Source organism: Malania oleifera, chromosome 8 (assembly GCF_029873635.1).
Source record: "Malania oleifera isolate guangnan ecotype guangnan chromosome 8, ASM2987363v1, whole genome shotgun sequence".
NCBI classification, from domain to species: Eukaryota; Viridiplantae; Streptophyta; class Magnoliopsida; order Santalales; family Ximeniaceae; genus Malania; species Malania oleifera.
In genome coordinates, this window is record NC_080424.1 from 23,489,878 (window position 1) to 23,511,819 (window position 21,942).

General features: G+C 36.4%; 1 protein-coding gene across 1 annotated transcript in view; it reads left to right on the forward strand.

The window, feature by feature from the left end:
- LOC131161745 (mitogen-activated protein kinase kinase kinase 1-like) overlaps positions 1-10,972 on the forward strand; it is a 45,590-nt gene extending 34,618 nt beyond the window's left edge. Inside the window, exons 8-10 of the mRNA XM_058117704.1 lie at positions 8,253-8,363; positions 9,756-9,995; positions 10,481-10,972. Of these exons, the coding sequence (XP_057973687.1) occupies positions 8,253-8,363; positions 9,756-9,968 (324 nt within the window). The 3' untranslated portion in view covers positions 9,969-9,995; positions 10,481-10,972. The remainder of the gene's footprint in view (positions 1-8,252; positions 8,364-9,755; positions 9,996-10,480) is intronic.
- Positions 10,973-21,942: the final 10,970 nt, after the last annotated feature.

Sequence of the window (21,942 nt, forward strand, 5' to 3'; positions counted from 1 at the left end):
AAGCAATGCAAAGAAAGCAGTTCTGTCTCAAAGCAAGTGCTTAGGAGTTGGGAGTAGACTGATCCTGAAAGCCGTACCATTCCTTTTTTCATCTAAATTATCCAAAGAATAGGAAACCAATTGCATTCCCCCAAAACCTTCCTTCTCTTGCTCCTAGAAAAATTTTGGAATTTATTTTGTGAAGTCTCCCATGGAAATTTGGCAAAGCCACATGTCACCAAAAATATCAAACTGGATTGTTCTATTACAATGTAGCTATTGTCCATGAAGTAAGAGGTGAGTCGAAACTCATAAGGCCTTCTCACCTTCATCAAACCACTGTGTAAAGTGTGTTAAGAACCAAAATCCAGGTGATGCCTTGATTTTTGATAGGGCTCGGCCTCCAAATAACTTATTTTCCCCCTCTTCTTTTTCCAACTCATTGGTTAATTTGTATGACCATTGATGGACTTTTTTTTATTGATTTTTGGATCCAGGAAACAACTCGTAGAGATCTTTTTCCTATTGGAAGATACAGGAGCGAAACAATCAACCTATTGATATTGGAAAATAGTTGAGTCTCAATTGGGAGATGTTTCAGCTTTTATTCCTACTAATGCAATTTCCATTATGGATGGGCATTCCAGACCCCAGAGTAAATGAAGGGAGAAAGTTTCAATGAGTGTGACAGGATGGATTGATACAAAAACACTTGGAACTATCTTCTTTCTGAATTATGATCTTTTATTTGAACGTTTTCCTTGTAATTCTTGACTTTCTTGACACCCTGCAGTGTGGGTGATCTTTTTATTTTTGTTTGTACTTGGGTAGCCTTTCCCTAATGCCCCTTAATAGAATTTTGTTTATTGATTAAAAAAAAATCATTGTTTTCCAAAAACCCATTCTACATGCCTTTTCCATATCTAGTTTGCTCACTTTGTTCTTACCCTTCTGATTCGAGTATCAACCACCTCTCTGGCAATTGAGAGTTTAAGACAGCATCCAAAATTTGCTGTCACTCAACAAAATCATTTGATACCAATTACTTCACCATAACCTTTTTGAGCCTTGTGGCCAGCACCTTCGATATTAGCTTGTAGGCACCCCTGACGGGACTAACGAGCTGGGAGTCCTTTGTATTTCTAGCACCACTCCTTTTAGGGATTAAAGCAACAAAAATTGCATTAAGGCGGTCAATGGATTCCTCTACTGGCATAAGTCATCGAATAATTCCATCACATCTTTTTTGCTCACATCCCTCTGTTTTTGCCAAAAGGCCATAGTAAATCTGTCTGGACTGGGGGATTTATCTTCCACTTCTGTAAAGGTCTCATCAGCCAGGAAGCTTTCTCCAAACAGTGTCAACAGACTGGGTTGTAGAGCATTTCTCCATGAGTGGTCTTTTAAGAACTGTAAATTGCTTTCATTTCTGCCTCCTCTTCAAAGACCGACCCGCCCACCGATTTCCACTTTGTAAAAGTGATAACTCCTTTGAGGGCTAAGAGGATCCATGATGATAAGATGAAGGTCTAGGGCGGAGTTTTAGGATCGCTTTGTGAAGCTGCTCCTCCCAATCTACTGATAACAGGATTCTACCTATTCTGTGCAGGGATGGGTTCTCCCTAAAACTTGACCAGGTGAATGAGGCTCCCTGCAGAGGAGATCCATGAGTGAGTTTTAGTGTTGAAAATCTCTCAAACTCTCACACTAGTGGAATCAGAGCTTGAACCAAGTGTTTCTGACCCAAGAACCATCTCAAGATCTCCTCCCAATAATCATGGAATATTGTACCTCTGTCTAACATCAAGCAGCTCATTCAAGGGACCTCTATGCTGACCTTCCCTGGCTCATATATACCAGAAAATTCCATAGCAAATTATCCCCCAGATTTTTAAATGGGACAGTTATCAGAAAAATAGCCTGATGAGCATTCCATATTTGGCAGAACATCAGTCCTCCACACGATGCGAATTCCCCTGGCAGTTCTTCTTGCAGGCACACTTCCCACTTTTGTTTTTTGCCTCTGCAAATGCTGTGCACCAGCTGATTGGTGACTTTTTCCCATTTGATTTCTTGAATACAGATAAGATTACACTTCTAAAATTTAAATATTGCTTGACTATGTTTCCTTTTCCTGGTGTTGCTCAAGCCTCTAACATTCTAGGTTATTAATTTTGTAATCTTCATTGGCTAAATATTGCTTTCCCTTCTGCCTTGCCTTCAACAGGCCTCGACTCCACTACATTACAGTCATAGTTGCTCACAAAATTTAAGCTTCCTGTTAACCTCTTTACCTTTGCTGCTGCTATAAACTCCTTTTTTCTGTTAGCAACCTTTCATGTGGTCTTTTTCTCTTGATTTATTCATGGTCTTACAAATTTGATCTTCTAATCCTTCAGAGGAAATACTGATTTGCTGATTGCCTCTACCATCCTGAGGCTTGTTCCTCATAGATATCTTCGATGGAACCCCTTTCAGCAGGCAAAACGTTGAATGAGCTGCAATTAGTTAGCTCACGATCTGTTGACTAATTAGAACCAACATGGAGTAAGGGGTCAAGGAAAGAGGGTGATTAACGTCAACATAAGCTATGCAGGACGATTGCCCTCCCACTAAATCTTTGTCGCAGAATTAGCGTCACTGACATTCTTTAGATGTCGATCTCTCATGCGGCTATAGCCTCTCATTCTACTCTCCATCAATCCCTTTAGCTGTGTAGATGAACTATTGGCTTGGCTAGATAATTCTCCCCAATTGGCTGCTGGCCGTCCATCTTTGAAGGGACCTTGAGTTGTCTGAAAGACAATAACCTGACTGGGGATTTGGGTTGTTAGGGGATAGTTAGAATCCAATCTGCGCTGTGCTGGGCTAACTGACTCACTTTCTTTTTTTTTTTCAAAGCCATTATACATGCTTGTTTTGTTTGAAAGCTGCTTACACTTGGGCAGGCTAGAGCTTCATGTTGGGGAAATTGGTTTCGTGTGTGGGAGGCTGAGTATGAAGCTTGCACCCAGTTTTGGGAGGCGCCCAAGGAACTTGGGCGTTGTTTTGAAAATAAACCTGTTGGAGTGCCTTCTGAGATCCCCAGCAAGCAATGTTGCAGCTGTTGTGCATGTGTAGGACTGTGAATCCTCACACATCTTCTCCCGCAAACCTGAGCCTTCAACTGTATCAGATTGTGTTTCTGCCTACTACTGTGCCCGAAGCTCAATGATGCAGTCATTTTAGGGATTAAATTTTATTTTGTTTTTCATTTATTGTACTTTTATTAGGACCATAGTATATTTTATTAATAAAATTAATATTTTAGTTTATTTAAGTTTCTAGAAATTGTTATCTTTTTTTTTTTCTTTGCAAGCATTAAGCTTATTAGGGTGCACTTGTTTTGTAGGAAAAGGTTTTGAACAAATAGACCAGACTAAATAGTATAGCATTAAATTGACTATTATAATGATCCTATTCCATTTTTGATGTGCTATCTATAAGAGGTAGGATGCGGATGTGAGTGGAATTTATTTTATTTTATTTTTCTTTTTGATTTTATGGCTACAACTAGAAGATGCCTTAGCTTTGAGCTGGCCAGTTGTGGGAGCGGGGCAGGGCAGGGGACTGCGAGCTTTACCCCATGTGCATGGGCTAAGGAACCGAACCAACCCCCACACTTCTGTGTATTAATTCAAAGTTGAATCAAGAATGAAAGTTGTTGAACATTAGTCCTGCATCAAGCTTTATTTGAGGTTGCATTAACAATTAAAATTTTTGGACATTAGTCCTTCATCAAGAGGTATCAGAGCGTACTTTGATCGGTGTATCAATGTTTTTATAAGGTTCATGATTTCAACTCAAATCGCTAAGGGTGTCCGTGTTTGACAGGCTCACTGTTATTTTTAACTCAAAACTACAGTGTTCTTGATGTTGATTTAAGTCACAGACTGTTATTTTCAACTCAAAACTAGTGTGGTCATGATGTTGATTTAAATAACATCCATTGCAAAAGGCTAAACCCCTTGAACCATGTTGCTAGGCCAGTTGGCTCCTGCATTGGTAGTGGTCATTGCAAGTTGCCATTCTCAGAAGCAAAGCCTAAATCCCCAATGCTCAGATTAATCAATGCCTTTCTTTTTATATGCCACCAAAGCCCTCTATCATCCCCATCATTGAGATCGTATCCTAGTCTCATCATTGCTATGTTTCACTGCATGAACCCTTGCTGAGTAGAAGACTGAAATCAATAGCCATTAATTGATGTTCACCAGAGTTTGACCTTGCTAGGATCAAACACACGCTAGGCCAAGAATCAATCATCGACCTTCTTTGCAACTAGCGTCAGATCAAGCACATAATTATACCAAAAACTATTTCATTTGCCTTGAGGAAGAAAACAACACTGAGGCTTCGAAAGGAGTTCAAAGCATTTGGTTGGTGGCCCTTAACAAGGTGAGCATCAACAAGCTGCAGCAGACTAAGAGACTTTCGAAAGCTCTGCTGTCTGATATGTGTTATTTTTATGGTAATAGTTGAGAGGATGTTTCTCACTTGTTTATCCATTGTTCTTTTTCTTGGAACGTGTGAACTCTCTTTTTTGGGTGTTCGGAGAGTTATGGGTTTGTCAAAATCAGCAGAAGATTTGTTGACTATTTCTTTTTTGGAGAAAGGTAAGGAAGCTAAAATTCTGTGGAGATGTGCTCTTTGGGCTGTGGCGGAATTAGGCTTGAAACATATGCTAGAATTTTTACAGGGAAAAGATTATTAGTGGGATTTATTTGGGACAGAAATATGTACTTGGCTTCTCTTTGGGCTGATATTGCTGGCTGTTTTAATGGCTGCTGTTTTCCATCAGATACTGGAATGCTTTATTAAGATGATGCAGTTTTTTCTTTTGTTGTGCTGTTTGAGGACTACTTGGCTTCTCTTTGTTCTTCTTCTTTTTTCTCTTTTTTTAAATCCTCCTTCTCGCCTTCTTCTTCTTCTTCTTCTTCCTCCTTTTAATAAAGTTCCTTTTTCTATCAAAAAAGGAAAAATCTGCATTGGCACAAAGTGATAAAGATGTTGATGCATACATGCTTGAGTTTTACTAATTAGTTGTTTGACATTCTTTTGATGAGGATGGACAACATATTATTCAGTACATTAGGGGTCTTCATTATGATTTACACATTGAGTTGCAATCCTAATAACTTCTTTAACTCAGCTAATACTGTTAAGAAAAAAACAGCAAATACTCAAAGAACACTTGTAAGAAAACTAATACTTGTGAGGAATTATCAACTTCACAAGAGCCATGTCCAGCCCTCCACGAAGGCACCTTATTCAAAGCAGGTTGAACGCATCTGATTGACTGCTATAAGTGTGGGCAAAAGAGACACTCATATTGTGATTGCCCCATGCTGCTATAGTTAAGACTAAAGTCAGGAAGCCGAGCTTAAGGAATGGCAAGAGTTCTACTTTAGTTAGAATGTGAATGCATTTGAGTGTTCTGGGTAATAAGATGATGAGTAATGTTAGCTAGTCTGCATGTTTTCTTTAGCTCCATGTTGAGTTTTTTTTTTTGAATACTGTTAGCATGCAGATTGAAATTTATTTTCATTTTTTATTTATGTTATTTTCTATAGGATCATGCCTTTAAATTTTTGGATGTTTTAATTTAAGGCAATTAGTAGTTTATTTAAGTTTCTAAAAATAGTTTTCCTATGTTCCAAGCTGTGTTAACCTGGAAAAGGCACCACCTATGTTGTAGTTTTACTAAGAGTTGAAGTAAGAGTTAAAAGTTGTTGAACATTGTATTTGCATTACTCAACCGCCCCATTTAGGTGCAAACCAGAATGGGGGCAGTTGATGAGGCCAAGTGATGAAATGAGGTCGATGATCTGTCAAGGGAAAACCAGTTCTCAGATCTGGCAGCCTATTTAGGAAGCATGGCTCTTTCTTTAAAGATCTTGGAGAACATCAAGAATTGACCATGACTGGTGCTGTTAAGGCATAAGAACAGCATTAGGCATTGCTATTTTTTTTTTGATAAAAAAAAAAGAATTTCATTGATGGAATATGAAGGTACAAGCGTAAGAGTAAGGCATCTTCTTTCAAAGCTGTGTGTTACCCCAGAAAAATCAAAAATGGAAAACCAAAATGAACACTAGAAACAACCCAAAAAAATCAGCAGGCCCTATCATTTCAACAGGGAAAGCCAATCACTCTGAACATCTGAAAAGTAAACCTCCCTGAAGTTCCCATTAGCCACACACCAAAGAGGAGCCAAATGTTGAATATTCTCCCAAACCAGGAAAAGAGACGACTTTTTCCCTGTAAAAATGAGCACGTTTCGTTCCATCCATAAGCCCCAACTCCTGAGAGGGTACAAATACCTAGTCCTTGTTACGCCCTTCCCAACTCCCCCTAACAACCTTCCCATCGACGGATTCAAGCTTAGTCTCCTAGATCAAAACAATGTCAGGAGAACTCCTAAGAAAAACCTCCCTAACCAAGCTTCTCTTCCTAACTTTACCAAGACCCCTAACGTCTTAGCTTACAATCTTCATAATTTAACTTGCTTACCTCATCTCCTTGTTCCTTTTCCACCCCATAATTGATGGAAGAAATCAGATTCTTTAATTATTTCTAAACCATCTTCTTTCTCCTCTCATATGTTTTAGGACTCAATCCCAATCTAACCTCAATTCCTGCAAGACACACAAGTTTCAAACCGAGGTCATTCAGGAGTTCGTTTGGATCTCTGTAGCCTCTCTCACTACCTCCTAGACCAAAAGCCAGAGGCACTGCCCCTAGCAAGACCTTCCTTGTGGCATGCAACATCAAAAGAAAGAGAGGACTAAGAGGGAAGGGGAAGGATACCTTTTCAAAAGCTGGATGAGTTCTAATTATGGGTGTAAGTGGGTCAAGCTTACTCGCGATCTACTCGGATTCGATTTGTCCCCTAACTCAACTTGACTCAACTCGATTCTACTCGAGTTCGAGTTAAATTTGAGCTACTTGAGTATTTTCATAAGTCGATTTTAAGCTTAGTAATCGTACTCGAGTTGACTTTTGAGCCTAATTGAGCTTTTTAATTTTATTATTTTATATTGCATACGTTATATAATATATATTTTATAAATATATTTAATTTTATATGTAAATTAATATATAGTTAATATTAACTTATAATCAAGTTGAGCTCGAATTTTATGAACTTGTATTGGAGTCGAGTTTGAGTTTAACAATTGTGAAATTGATCGAGTTCGAGTCAAGTATCGAATTTAACATTTTCGGGTTAAGTCGAGTTTGAGTATTTTACTGTGTCAACTCGACTCGGCTCAAACATACCCCTATTTTTTATCACCCAAAGGAATAGCTACCTCTTCATCAATACCCCTCCCAACATCGTGCGGTTTTTTAGAATAGCTACCTCTCCATCAATACCCCTCCCAACATCGTGCGATTTTTTAGCAAGGTCCACTTTTACAAGAGTATGCTTAGGAACAGGGGACAGAGGATCCTTTTCAATCACTTCTATGCTCTGGTAGAATTTTGTTCATATATATTTTATCCTTTTCATTTTTAGAATTTTGTTTGCTGAATTATTTGTAATTATTTAACTTATTTTCTTTCAACAATGTGGAGTGCATACAACAAATGAGGGGGAGGCATGGGGATATTACAAAGAAAGAGGAGGCTCCCCCACCTTGCTTTTTGCTTTCCCTCTTGTATAAATACCCACCCCATTCAGCCATGGGCCTCCCTCATCCTGATGGTGGTTGCTTCCTTATGGGTTCAATTGTTTAGCTCACTTAATAGGAAATGAGTCTGGTAGGACAGTTTAAAATTTTTTAAACCCGATAATTAACCAAACTGATCGATTAAGCTGATGGTTTGTTTTTTTTGAACCGTTGGTTTCAGTTTGGTTTTGTTTGCAAGATTAAAAAATTGAGTAATGCAGTTCAGTTATTGGTTTTGAATAAAATCAAGCTGAATTAACTGATATACCCCTAATTGTGATCAGTACCTGATCCCAAAATCTCAACCCTATGCCAAACTCAAACTTCCGTTACCACCATCCCTCCAAATCAAAGCTTGTGGATGATATCGTTGTTCATTTTTTCTCATTTCATGGTCTCTCCTTTTGAATTCTTTGCTGCAAATAGAATTTTGAACTTCGGAAAAGTTTTGATTTATATGTTAGATTTGCTTCAGAAAATTGCTTATTGATTCTAAGATGGGGGCATATATAATGTGTACTGTTTTTTTACAAAACGTTTTCCTGATCATGCTAATTGCAGGTCGTGAATCGGAAGAACCAAGGCTATGGGCTTGCTGCTGATATATGGAGTCTTGGGTGCACGGTCTTGGAGATGGCAACTAGTCAGATTCCATACTCTCATTTGGAAAGTGTATGTGACACATTCATTGGACCTTTCTTTTAGCATGTTTGGCATTCTGCTATGTGTTTTTACATGGCAAAAGTGAAAAAGCATCAGCTTCATAAATGCAGCATTTTTCATGTGTGAATGATTTGTGGGAATTTTTTTATCTACAGTAGTTCTTTAGTTTTTTCCCCACAAAGCCTTCTCAAGTCTGTGTTTTGGATAGAGAAACCAACCAAAGAAAAAGGAAAATCAGCAGGTCAGAACCGAATCCCTCAACCACCCTCCATGGCCATTTGACTACAACCCTAATCCCCCTCCCCCCAAACCCCCTCATAAAAAAAAAGAAAAAAAAAGAAAAATACAAAAAAAAAAAAAAGGGAACCTGCTGCAATTTCCATCTTCAGATCTCTCCTGTTTTATACCAAAAATCTTTTTAAATACTCCTTTGATCTTAACTAAAAGGTCTGCATGAAGGAAATTAATAATAATAATAATAATAATCATCATCATCATCATCATCATCATCATCATGTTTTCGGCATCGTCGTCATCAATGCTATGAAAGGGGTGACACAAGGCATTTTAACCCTTATGAGGCAAGATTAAGCATTTTAGGAATTTTAATTTTAAGATAAAAATATGTAAATATATGTATATTTTTAAAAATAAAGAAAAATTATAGATAAAATTTTAAAAAATAAAATATAATTTTTAATATGCTTGTTAGCCAAACTAAGAATACTAACTTGAACTTTAGTAAATCATGCCAAACATATATTGCATTACAAAGCTCAAATTATTTTCATGACCTAAGATACAGCTCTCAGTTATTTGAGATGTTGAGGCTCAAGAGTTTTAGGTCAGTTGGTATTAGGACCGACCTTTGTTGACACGCGTGGTTATAATTTTTCTTGCAAAAAATCTAACTTGGGTCTCAACCTAAAATGTGCAAGCATCAACTGAAAAGGTGCTAAGGTGTCCCTTTTGTACAAATGAACAAGCCTCCGTATAATCCATTGACCATTTTTTTTTGTGTTGAGATCTGGTATTTAGACTCTGCTAAGCGTTTTGGCGTGAATTGTTTTGAGGCGAGCGCATCAAGTCAAGCCTCAATCAAGCCTTCAAAAACATTGCTTATTGTTGTTGTTGAATTGTTTTGAAACTCATTGGAAGTGAGGTTATTTAGTAAGCTAAGTGATCCAATGATTATCAAGTGAGAAATTCAAGGAACATAGATGGTATACAAAGTCTATTTGTTCTTTTCTATTTGTTTTTCTCTTTCCTGATGCTGAGGCCCTTCAACCAAATCTGCAGGAGTGAATAGTATGGTTGAGACATCTTAGTCTGTCTGTTATGTAAACTGTAACATAATTGTTTCCAGCATATTAATGACATTTTCATTTGATGACCTAACAGATGCAGGCATTATTTAGGATTGGAAAGGGCGTGCCTCCACCTGTTCCTGATTATCTCACCAGAGATTGTCGGGATTTCATCCTTCAATGTCTACAAGTTAATCCTGATCATCGTCCCACTGCTGCTCAGCTGTTAGACCATGCTTTTGTAAAGCGGTCACCCCTTGCTTCCTCAGATTCAGCTTCTCCTCTCAATATTGGCAGGCGGGTTTGAAAGTTGTCATTGACCTAAGATTACTAGGTAAGGGACACACAGTTTTTATTATGATAGCTTATCAAATATTTTTATGGATCATGTTTATATTGCAAGTATTTGTGTCCATTACTGACACCTTGATTCTGCTATCTGCCTTCATGTCCCAATGGGGAAGGAGAAAAGGTGATGCCAAATTTGTCATTTACAATATTTATGAAACCCAGGCCACCTAAATGTGTCGGAAATGCCTTTTAGTGATATGAAAAGCTATGACTTGGGATCTTCTGATCATCAATGGACAAATTTTTTAAACCTATTTGTGTGGAATGGATTTTTTGCTAGAGAATGGGCAAAATGATATGGTGTAATTTCCTTTTCGTCTGTCCTCTCATCAATTTTTAACTTGCAACTTGGGTTGATTTTTGTTTTCACATCATTGATATGTTGGAGAGCCTATATTCTGTAAAATATGTTGTTTATTTTTTATATTGGATTTTCGAGTTGATTGATTCGTTATCTGGTTTGTGCAGTGATGGAATTTTACCTGCGTGGTACATGCTTGAAATCTTGCGTTGCCCAGAATTTTTGCATTGAATCAAGGACTCCGAATTGTCTGCAGTTACCAAATTATGCGTGAAGTCGAAGCATTCTTGGGATGCCTACGAGAATCTACCTCCATAATTGTTTGCAGCCATTTACTTTTCTTTCTATATACCTGAATTGTATTCGTCCAAAATACAAGCATTGCCAGTACATACCCCTGTGTGTAGAATCCCATCAGGGGCATCCCCTGGTTGTGCCAGTCAAGAAACTTTCTGCTAGAGAGCCAGTGCTTGTTATTTATTGTTGACAAATGTGGGTTTCAATGTTGCAATTTCGTTACCCCCGTGTTTTCTTTCTTTCTTTCTTTCTATTTCTTTTGAATGTGTAATCGGAGTGCTTTTGGATTAATGATTGTAAATTGTAATTCAGGCAAGATCTGTATATATTTAAAGAAATGTTAAAGCCATATTTCAAGTGAAGTTCCGGCATGTTTGCTTATATGGTGCTTGTCAAATGCACAATTTTATTGTTCCCCTTTTTCTCATTGTTTTGGTTGGGGGGTGGGTGTTGGTAACATGTTCCTTCTACTTTTTTGGAGTATTGGGAAGCGAGTGGATTGAAACTCTTTAACATAATCTAATTGAAACATTTCTTGGATGTAGCAATGAATCCAAACTTCTGAATTGATCATTTAGTTCTTGTGGGGAAAGGTTGTTTTTGTATTTTAATTTTATTCGAGAAAAGATTTACAATTACTTTATGTTTGAAGAGATCTTGAATTTGGATTTATTTTGGATTTAGATAAAATATAATATAAAATTGTATTAAAATTTATTCAAATTCACTCTATTGGAATTTTAAAAAGTAATAAAAATATTTTACTTATTGCACTTTATTAAAATGTAAACAATTATGCAAAATTTATATATATATATATATATATGATATAAAGATGGATCAGGAAACATATGATCCGTTAAAAAACAAAACCCCCCCTGCAATCTCTCTCTCTCTCTCTCTCTCTCTCTCTCAATTTCTTTGCCATTTCTCTGCGAAATTGAAAAGCAGACATCATTTTCGAATCCTAGTTCCGCTCTTTAAAGTTTTGATCGGAGAAATTTCGTCTTCTGCACACCTTAGGCACTACTTTAGAGTTATGATAAGTGGACTATATTATGTCAGTTTTTATTTTAAAATTTAACCGATTAAATTTGAGTATATGAATATCATGACATTATGTCAGATTTTATTTTATAATTTACCCGATTAAATTGAGTATATGTTGGAATTGGTGTGATCCCAAGAGGGGGAGGGTAAATTAGGTTTTAAAAATATTTTGGCCAAATTAAATATTTACGTCAATATACCACATATCATATCCCAATTTAATGTACACGAGTGTATGTAAAATAATTTTAACAATGAAAGCAAATATACACGTGTGCAGTATATCTTATTTAAATCAAATGTGTGTATGCAAATAATTTTGACATTAAATAAACATTCATACACATGCTGAAATTAAAGTGTAAGAATTTAAATAAGATGGAGAGAGAGTGACACACAGATTTGTTATTGATGATCAGCTAATACTGCTTACGTCCCCGCTTTGGGCATATCCCCTAAGGATTCCACTAACCCTGCTCACTTAAACGAGTGGAGTAGAAACCGTTACAACTTCTCCTTACGGGACGAGGTAAACCCCAGCTCAATTACCAGGCTGAGCCCAACTGGTCTCCCTTATGGGGCAGAGACACTTCAGTTTAATTTCCAGGCTGAACTGAACCGGTCTTCTTTATGGGGTAGAGACTCCCCAGTTCAATTCCGAGCTGAACCTAACCGATACATTAAAAATTTTTTGTACATATAAAATGCTTTTGAAAATACAAGCAGAGATGTACACGTTAAAGCTCAAATACATACACTCTAATATGATACAAGTTATGCTCAGTAGAGTAAGAGTGCTTATCTAAATAATTAATGCACAAATAAACCATATGATGTAGAGACTCGGATAATTTCCATAAATTAATAACAGGAGAAAGAGAGAAAAGAAGAAATTAAAAACAGGGTCTCGTCAATGAACACAGGGGATTCGTTGAAGAGCACACAGGAGGGTCTCGTCGATGAGGACGTGTCTCGTCGATGAGAAGATACCGAGAGACTATTTTTCAAGTTCTGAATTTTGTCGATGAGGAGTAGGCATTCGTCGACGAACTTCCTTCTTGACCTCGTCGACGAAGTGACGTGGCTCGTCGACGAAGGCCAGTGTATAAATAGCCTAAACTTCATTTTCAGCCGAAATTTCATGCACAAAAACTCCTTTCTCTCTCTTTACTTCGTCCCTTCCCCCCTTCTCTCTAAGTTTTCGGGCCGAATTCTCACCGATTCGACTATCCGAGGCCACCATGACGCTCCTGGAAAAGTTTTTTTCAAGTCCGCCGGAGCGGATCGTTGGTGAGGCTGGTTTGAAATTCATCCCAATCTCAGGATGTGACATTTTATTTAGTGTTTGCCTTTCCCACAATTATAAGAAATGTAGTATACGAAGAAATACTGATATTTTGTTCTTAGAGATATTGTTTTCAGGGTTTTGAGTGGGGAACCCTACAGGTGTAGATTCAGAATACAGTAGGGGCTTTTTAGAAATTAGGTAAGGAAAATATGTTATGTTAGGGAGTTTTTAGTATGTATAACAGAAAATTATGTATGTATATTTACAGCATGTTGATCAGTTATTTTTCCAGAATATCATGAGTATTGTTATTTCAGTGAAATTACATAAATGAAACATGAGATTTTAATTACACAGTTGTGTGGCTTGAGTTTATTATAGTTTAACATGTTGATTATGAAATTTTACAGATATCTAGTTATACATTTTATTAGCAGGAAGTAAGATTTATAATATTTTTCAGAATAACATGATTTCTAAACCATAACACTCAGACATATATTACAAATATTTCAGATAGATATTACAAATATTACAAACAGATACTACAGATATTTCAGATAGATGTTATAAATTGTTGGTTGCCCCAGCCCGGGAGTATATAGTCTAGAGGGGGGGGGTGAATAGATTATTTTCGCGGAATACATATTTTTCTACAAAATAAAAACTTTTGGCAAGATACGAGAAATTATATCGCAATATGAATATAAATCATGCACAAGATATAAAATAAAAAGTGTAAGGGAGAGAAAGAACAACACCGGTATTTTTACGTGGTTCGGCACCAAGCCTACATCCACGCCTTAGCACAAAGCTAAGGATTCCACAATCCACTATAATCGCTCCTTCCGCAGCGGAGCAAGCCTTACAAACTTGGGAACAAATCTCTACCGCTCACAAAGAGCCTTTATCAATTCGGTTAACAAAGAACCTTACGACATGGTTCACAAAGAACCTTTCACACGAAGATGGAAGATTACAAAGAATGCTCCTTACAATGAGAAAATATGATTTAAAACTCAAACCTCACACTGTTCTCTCAAGAATTGAATCAAACACAGTGAGTAAGAGAGAATGAGCACATGTAATGAAAAACTAATATGCAATGTGCTAGGTTTTGTATAAAATGATGTTTTTTACTAACAATGATCAAAGACCTTCAAAACCATGCAAATACAAGCTTAATAGCTTGTATTTATAGCCCAAGAGCCTTAGGAGCCGTTAACTAGCCGTTGGGGGGAAGAAAAAATATTTTATTTGACAAACTAGCCGTTTTCCGTCCATTAGTGTCATTTTGCCCATTGGACTCGTCGACGAATCTCCTGTGTTCACCGACGAGGTCCCTGAATCAGAAAAAGTCATAAAAATGAAAGTTGTTGCATTTTGTCTTAGCTTTTCAGGGACACCAAGATCATTCCATTTGGACCTTTGTTATACCCAAAATACCGAAGGGTGTTCATGACTCAAGGTTGCACTATGGTAGTGACGATTGCTTTATTTTTCCTTGTCAAAAAGCGTTTTAATGACTTAAAACATTCTTGAGCAAAAGTATATGAAATATATTGAGTCTAATGAAGATTAAAACTTGTCTAAGTGAGTTTCCACATAAATATAAGATATCTTGTTTTATGAAAACATATTTGAAAACTCGTTGCGATATCTTATATGCTTAGTATGTCCTTTATTGAAAATATGCTTGACTTTTAGGACTTTAGGACGTAGAGCTAGATTTTTGAAATCGGGACCAAGTTTTGAAAATGTTTATAACTCATATATTACTTAACACTTGCCCCATTTTGAAAACTTAATTGAGTATAGGATTATTTTGACAACCTCTTTGTTTTTACTTTGAAAACTATGAATTGTGAGTTTGTTACTTTTGTCTAGATCCTATATGCTTATGTGTCCTAGTATGCTTATGCAATGGCTCAAATCTTACTTAGAAATCATGCAAGACACACACCGCAAGAGTTATAATACGCATTCTATAAGAACCTGGAAAATATATAAAAAAGATTTCTGCAGTTTTCGTCGGCGAAGCCAGATTTCGTTGACGAAGGTAGAAGACTTTTCGTGGACAAAATTCAGAGGGTTCGTCAACGAAGAGAAGCCGAGAGGTTTGGAGAAATTGAAATATCAGACTTCGTCGATGAGGCGGCCGACATCCTAGACGAAATACTCGACTTTTCGTCGACGAAGGAACTTTTCGTCGACGAAAACTGGGTGGGTCAAAGGGGTATAAAAGGAAAAATTTGTTTCTTCTTCATTAAGTTTTCTAATCTCTCTCTCTCTACTCTATCTCTCTAAACTCTCTCTCTCTCTCTCTCTCTCTCTCTCTCTTTAGATTTCCTTGCTGGTCGTCGATAGAATCGGAAATCTGAGGTTACCACGAGGATCGTGGAAGGATTCTCTACAACTTCTGCGGATCGGAATCTCGTTTCGGAGATCTTCGGGTTTCGGCGTAAAATCGAGGTAAGGCTCGATTTTCATTTCTGATCTGGTAGTTTTGTAGAGGATGGTCTCGTGAGTATATTCTGTATTGGGAATTGTAGGTTTTGGAACTTGGTTCGCTGTTTAGGAGCGTTGGAGTTTGGGTTTTGCTTATGGGGTTGAGGTAAGGGGAACTATATTTATATTGGTTATTTTTGAAATCGGACTCGGTGGAATTATGGTCCACGGTCCTGTGTGTGTTTTGGCTACTCATTTGGGGGGATCTAACAGAGAAAATATGGGTTTTCATTATTATAGTTTTTTTTTTGGGAAAAAGGGGGCGACGGGCTGCATCCTTGGTTTTGATGAAAACCTATGTATATGTTGATTTATACTGCATGATTGGGATGGTCGTGCCTTGACTTTGTATAAACTGTATTTATTTGGAAAACCATGTTTTAGATTACCAAATAAGTGTGGTTTGTTTGGTTCTATGAGCATGCATGTGTGTGTGATATGTTGAAATGCTAGTAGGAACGCGGTTCCGAAATTTTCCAGGTACTGAGAGTGTCCGGCTCTATATCTGAGGGCGTATGAAATCGCTGACCATAGATTGGCAAGAGTGTCAGGCTCTATATCCGAGGGCGTGAGCCTATCCGGCAGATTAGGCTGCAGGGTGTGGATCCACTGCTTAAGCGCCGATACGATGCCATGGGAGTCGAGGACTTGCCATGTGCCGGTGGCGCCGTGCTTCACGGGTGGGCTACGGGCCAGCGCCGTAATGCAAGATCGGCTTTAGGCCAATGAGTGTGACGACACTATGTGTTGATCATGTGTGTGTATATGATAGACTGAGTTGATGGGATCGCCTGTCCTTGTGACCGGTGTACTAAGAGAACTGAGCTGATGTGATCGACAGTTCTGGTTACCAGGTTACTAATCATATGTTGTGTGTGCTTGTAGGCACTGTGTGAATTAGTACTGGATTGAATTCAACTGCGTGTATGTTTTGTCATGATAACACTCAAATGCCACACACAGATATAACTTGTGTTCTTCCTTACTAAAATGTGTCTCACCCCTACTGTACGTAAATTTTTACAGGTCCTTTGAGTAACCGGAACTAGCATCCTGGTGTAGGGAGCGTAGGAGGCCGGTGTACTGTGTAGCGCTTGGGTAAGTGCTAGGACTGTAGATTTGTTGGGTTGCCATTTTGGGATTGTATCTGGGCACCCGGTTGTATGTTTTTGTTAGAGCCATGTTCTGCTCTTGTATAGATTCTGGTATGATACTGCATATGTATATATATAGAACGACTTTTCTGCTGCGTATATGATTATGTTTGGATGCATTTAGGGTGCCTGGGAACCCCACGGGGTCGGACCCTCATCCATTGTACTGTATCTCTTGATGATTGTATGATACGGGGACAGGTTAGGTTATATTCTCACCTCTAGGTCCCACTTCGGGGTTTGGGGCGTGACACACTCACTCACACAACCCTTATTACAATTAATTTATACACAATAAAAACTCCAGGATGTGCTTTGGTGCTTCTGAGTCAGTGTCATTCCGATCTTTTCTATTTGATGTCTACTAGGTCCGATCTTGCTTCTGATTTGGCACCTCTGTGTTTCTGACACTTTGTACCTATATTAGATAAGATCTACAAGGATGGAAAATACTAAAAACAACAAATAGGTTAATATCATCAAAACATATAAACCAAGATAGTGTAGCTGACAGGGCTAACACAAATATTACAGAGAGATATTACAGATAATACAGACAGGTATTAAAGATATTTCCGTCAGATATTTCAGATATTATAGCTAAGATTTATAGTGTTATGGTTGTTTTGAAATCATGTTAAAAGTAGCAATATATATATATACACACACATACTAGTATTACACAGTATCAGATCCCTGAGGATATTACAGACAGATATAGACAGTAGAAAACGGTACCATTGCTATTTCAGATAGAGTGTAACCACATAACTCAGATAGTATGTGGATTCCGTCTAACCGCGTCAGGAGAGATTGCAGCCTCCCCAACAAGCTAGGTTGAGGTGGCCGGTTAGATAAGGTAGAGAACAGTAGTAGTGTGCCCGGAGAGATTGCAGTGGGTCAGATTGGCGGATGATAGAGATATAGATTGACTTTCCTAGTAGACCAACCAAAGTAAGTCCAGCCTACGGGCCGCACAACCCTATCATGAGGGGTTAAATCATGACATACAGATCCCAGGGTATTAGTAGAAATTCTTATGTACAGATATATCACACAATAGCTGTTATACTACAATATTAGCAGTATGTATGAATAGAAAACTCAGATACATAGTTGTATTTTAAATTACATTACGAGAATTTTGTACAACTTACCAGCATGTTTATTTTACTATATCAGTATTATTTTAGTATATTAAATGTGAAACTCAATCGCCACACACTAGTAATAGCATATTTCCTCTTACTGAGCGTTGTCTCATCCAAGTGACTTACTATTTTTCAGGAGATCCAGTTAGGTGGGAAGGTTAGGCTCGCGGGTAGAGGTTATCTTGCACTGCCCATACTGGAAGGGTAGGCATTTTTATGATGCCTGTGGTTTGGGGTAGAATTCCAGGTTTTGGTGATGTCACTGGGCATTCTGTAATAATTACATACACTATGAGATTTATAGTTTTCTGGTATTATATATGAAAGTTTACAATTTCTTGTATACCGCTGCTTAGGTATGTATGATGATAGAGTTTCTTCGGTACTCTTTTGAGCCTGAGATATTTTCAGTAGTATTTCAGACAGATGCTATTTATGTTATGGAAAAAAAAATTTGTATAGTAGCAGGTTGTTACATATGAGAATATCAAAATGATTATCATGTTCTCCAAAAAAGATTTTCACTAATAAAAATGTTTGGAGAATTTGGAATTTAAACTCAAAAACAATATTTGTGCAATAAAGGATTTTTTCCAAAAATATTTATCAAGAAAAATAACGGGAAGAAATCTTAAGGCTACTCTCAAAAATAATTTTAATAAATGAAGATGAAAATGAGAGTAAATGTAAATGGATATAAAATAAATGTCCAAAATAAATATGCTCCCCTTCAAAATAAATTTTGAAATAAATAAACGGGAAGAGAGTAGAAAAGATTTGATAAAAATATGTCCCAAAGAAATTATTTTTTCAATAAGAATTGGTTTGGGAGAATTTTGATTAACAAAGGGTTTAGAGAGAATTTGGAGTTAATAAAAATTGCTAATATGAGGTTATGAGGGAGTATTTATAGATTTTCTGAAAATTATGACTGTTGGGGACATAAGAGAAATTTTGGAAAAATATTAATGAAGTTTAATTAAGATTAACCTTTGTTTATCGTGGTAAAAATTTGGCAACCCGAGAGGTTCGGCCGACCAAGGGTAAGGGTCGGTCAACCAACCTACGTAAACTTTGATTTTTTTTTTTTCTAACAACTCAGTTGACCAGAGAAGCATCATGGTCGACCATCTTAGGGTGATTCTGAACCCTTTGTGGGTTCAGTCGACCAAGGCAAAATGCTGGTTGACCACTTATATGGTTTGGATGATCAAGGTGTTTTTGATCTGTATGGTCGGTCAACCGAGAGAGGTGGAAGAGTCAATTTTGACTGTTTAGTCGACCAAGGAAGTTACATTCAAAAATGGGTCAATCGACCAAGACAAGTGAAAAGGTTGACTTTCTCTCTGTTCGGTTGACCAAAGCATTTAACACACCAAGAGTTCGGTCGACCAAGCCTTTTGAAAAATTAAGGTATGCCTTTCTTTGACCTAATAAGTTTTATCCCTATTTCTAAAGGTATGACATTAAAGTTTAAGAGATTCCTATGATCATTCTATGGTCTTGTCTGAGCATATAACCATATCATGTAGATATATGCATTATTATAGACCAAATAATAAAAATAAATGCATATACAATTAAAAATAAATGTCTTTGTCTTCCTTTTGATCTTCAAGATTTCATGGAAAGCGCATGAGTGTATAGTCCTCTCATCACTCCTGACTTTCATTTCCAGTCCACTTATGTGTGTATTGAATTATAACATGTTCAATCACTAAATGCACACATAAGGAACTTGTGCTTTGTGAGCATCAAAACAGGGATCGGATTCAAAAAGCTAACAATATATGAATATGGTGATATTTATTTTATTTAAATATATGCCTGAGCAAATTAAAATACGTAGGTTTGATCATGTCTGTTTTTATTTAAATATATTTGAGTTAAATTAAACCGTAAGGATTTGATCATATTAGGTTTATTTAAATATATAAGAGTTAAATTAAATATGTGGAATTGATCATACTCGTGTTTTTATTTAAATCTACAGAATATATATATTTATAAGGATTTCTCAGGAAATTTATAAAATTATAATTATTAAACAAATTGTGTGGCATGAGTTTATTTTATTTTATAGTATAAATGAGTAAGTTTGGGCATTTTAAGGTGTTATATTTATTACATGTTATACTATGAATTTTACGGTATTATATTTATTAATTGGTTGATTAGAAATAATGATGAGATTTATTACAAATTTTGTGTTGGGAAAATGATAAGATGATTAGACTGGTTAATTTCATAAATTGTGGTTATATGTTTTAAGAACCCTGATGGGCTGAATGTGGTGAATGCTCGGTACCGTAGCTATAGAGGAATATTAGTGCAGTCACATTATTATGGAAGTGTTGACAGTGGATAGTCGATTTGACCTGAATAGGGGTTTACACACTTGTTTCCGAACTAGGATGTGATAGGCAAATCAATCTTACAAACATAATGTTTTGATTTAGTTTTGGTCGGCCAACCAAGTTAAGTCCAGTTTTCAGACCGTATAACCTGGTCATTGGGGTTAAACATGACATACTTCGGCCAAAAGGAGTCTTTTATACATATTGGTATATTTATGTGATTATGACCATTTAATTGGCTCAAATGATGTTTTGGAGGAAAGTACATTTATTTATTTATATATGTGATCTACGGTTTACAAATGCAATTTTTATTAAAGCAAAATTATTGAATATATTTTTATACTGTAAAGTTCATGTTAGTCACACACTGATAATAATCTAATCTTTACTTACTGAGAGGTGTTTCACCCAATTATTATTAAAAATTTCAGATACCTTGAGGAGCATAGCCAAAATCAGAGTAACATAACGGAAGCGTGGGAGAGATTAGAAAGAGCGGTTTAGATTAAATTTTAAGTTTTTTTATTTTTGTATAATTTAGAATTTTTAAGGATGTATTAAATTTGATATTTGAGATATTGTTATAATGAGGTTACTTAGTACTCTGGTATAATCAATTTGGGGTCTTCCACTGTATAAAATTAATTGTAGGTTCGGGTCACTACGGTAAACATGAGCTGAGCACTAAGCCATAACGTAACCTAATTTGTTTCATTGCACCTTCCCATGTAAAGTGTGTTTTTAGAGGAAGGCAGGTAGGCTGAACATATTTAGAAAAACTAGTGAATTCACAAGCATCATACCAATTATGTAAAAACCGTAAGCAAGTGAAACAATTCAAATAATAAATCAAAAAGCAACGCCGATTTATTTCCTTACACTTCTGTACGTAATGTGTGTTTAGCCATAAAGACAAGAGGCTAATCACATGTACAAAAGTTAGTGAGTCATACAATGATTCATGCACATTCACCTTCCTTAAAGAGCTTATTGTATAATTTATACTCTAATGCAAGAAAACATTAATACAATTGCATAATCATTTTCTTCTTTTCTCCATAGCATTACTCTACCTCAAGAATAAATCCTACACTAGTATTTACTAGTGAAGCAGCATGTATGCTGCACGTGCTACACCTTCTATTAATATAGGATACATTTGAGTAGGCTAAACACTCAAAGCCTATATTTGGTGCAATAATAATGTGGGATAAATTTAACCAAGAGGGTGATTATTAATTCTTTAATTTGGTATAAGTCTAGCTTATTCGCTTTGTTGATAGTATCTAGTCACTTTCATATAAAAAAAGTAAAAAAAAATCCACACATGAATTTTTTTCAATTCACACATATTCTTAAATCTCAAAATAAAGGAATTAATTTGGCATCATCCATTGATAGATTGCTTATATGAAATCTTTAAATTTTAAGATTTAACCTCATTATTTGTAAATTGAAGTTATGTTGACTGTGCTCTACCTATTTTAAATCTTATTGAGTTGAACTTGGAACTCAAAAAAAATAAAAAATAAAAATTGTTCTAAACATCTTGCCTATGAATGTCACATTTTTTATTTCCCTTTTGTATTGAACCACTTGAGGAAAAATTATGTGCAAAAGTATGTGCAAGGAGCCCTCTAATTAGAAACTGTATAACTAATATTAATACTCCGATTATAGTGTTGAGAAAGAAGTAGAGCTTCAATGCAGGTAGAAAATACAACTTACATTTCATCTTTTGCAGCATGTGTACTATAAAAAGATAAAATTAAGATCCAAACACCATGCCCTTTATGATACCAATGGAGAATTGTATCTATG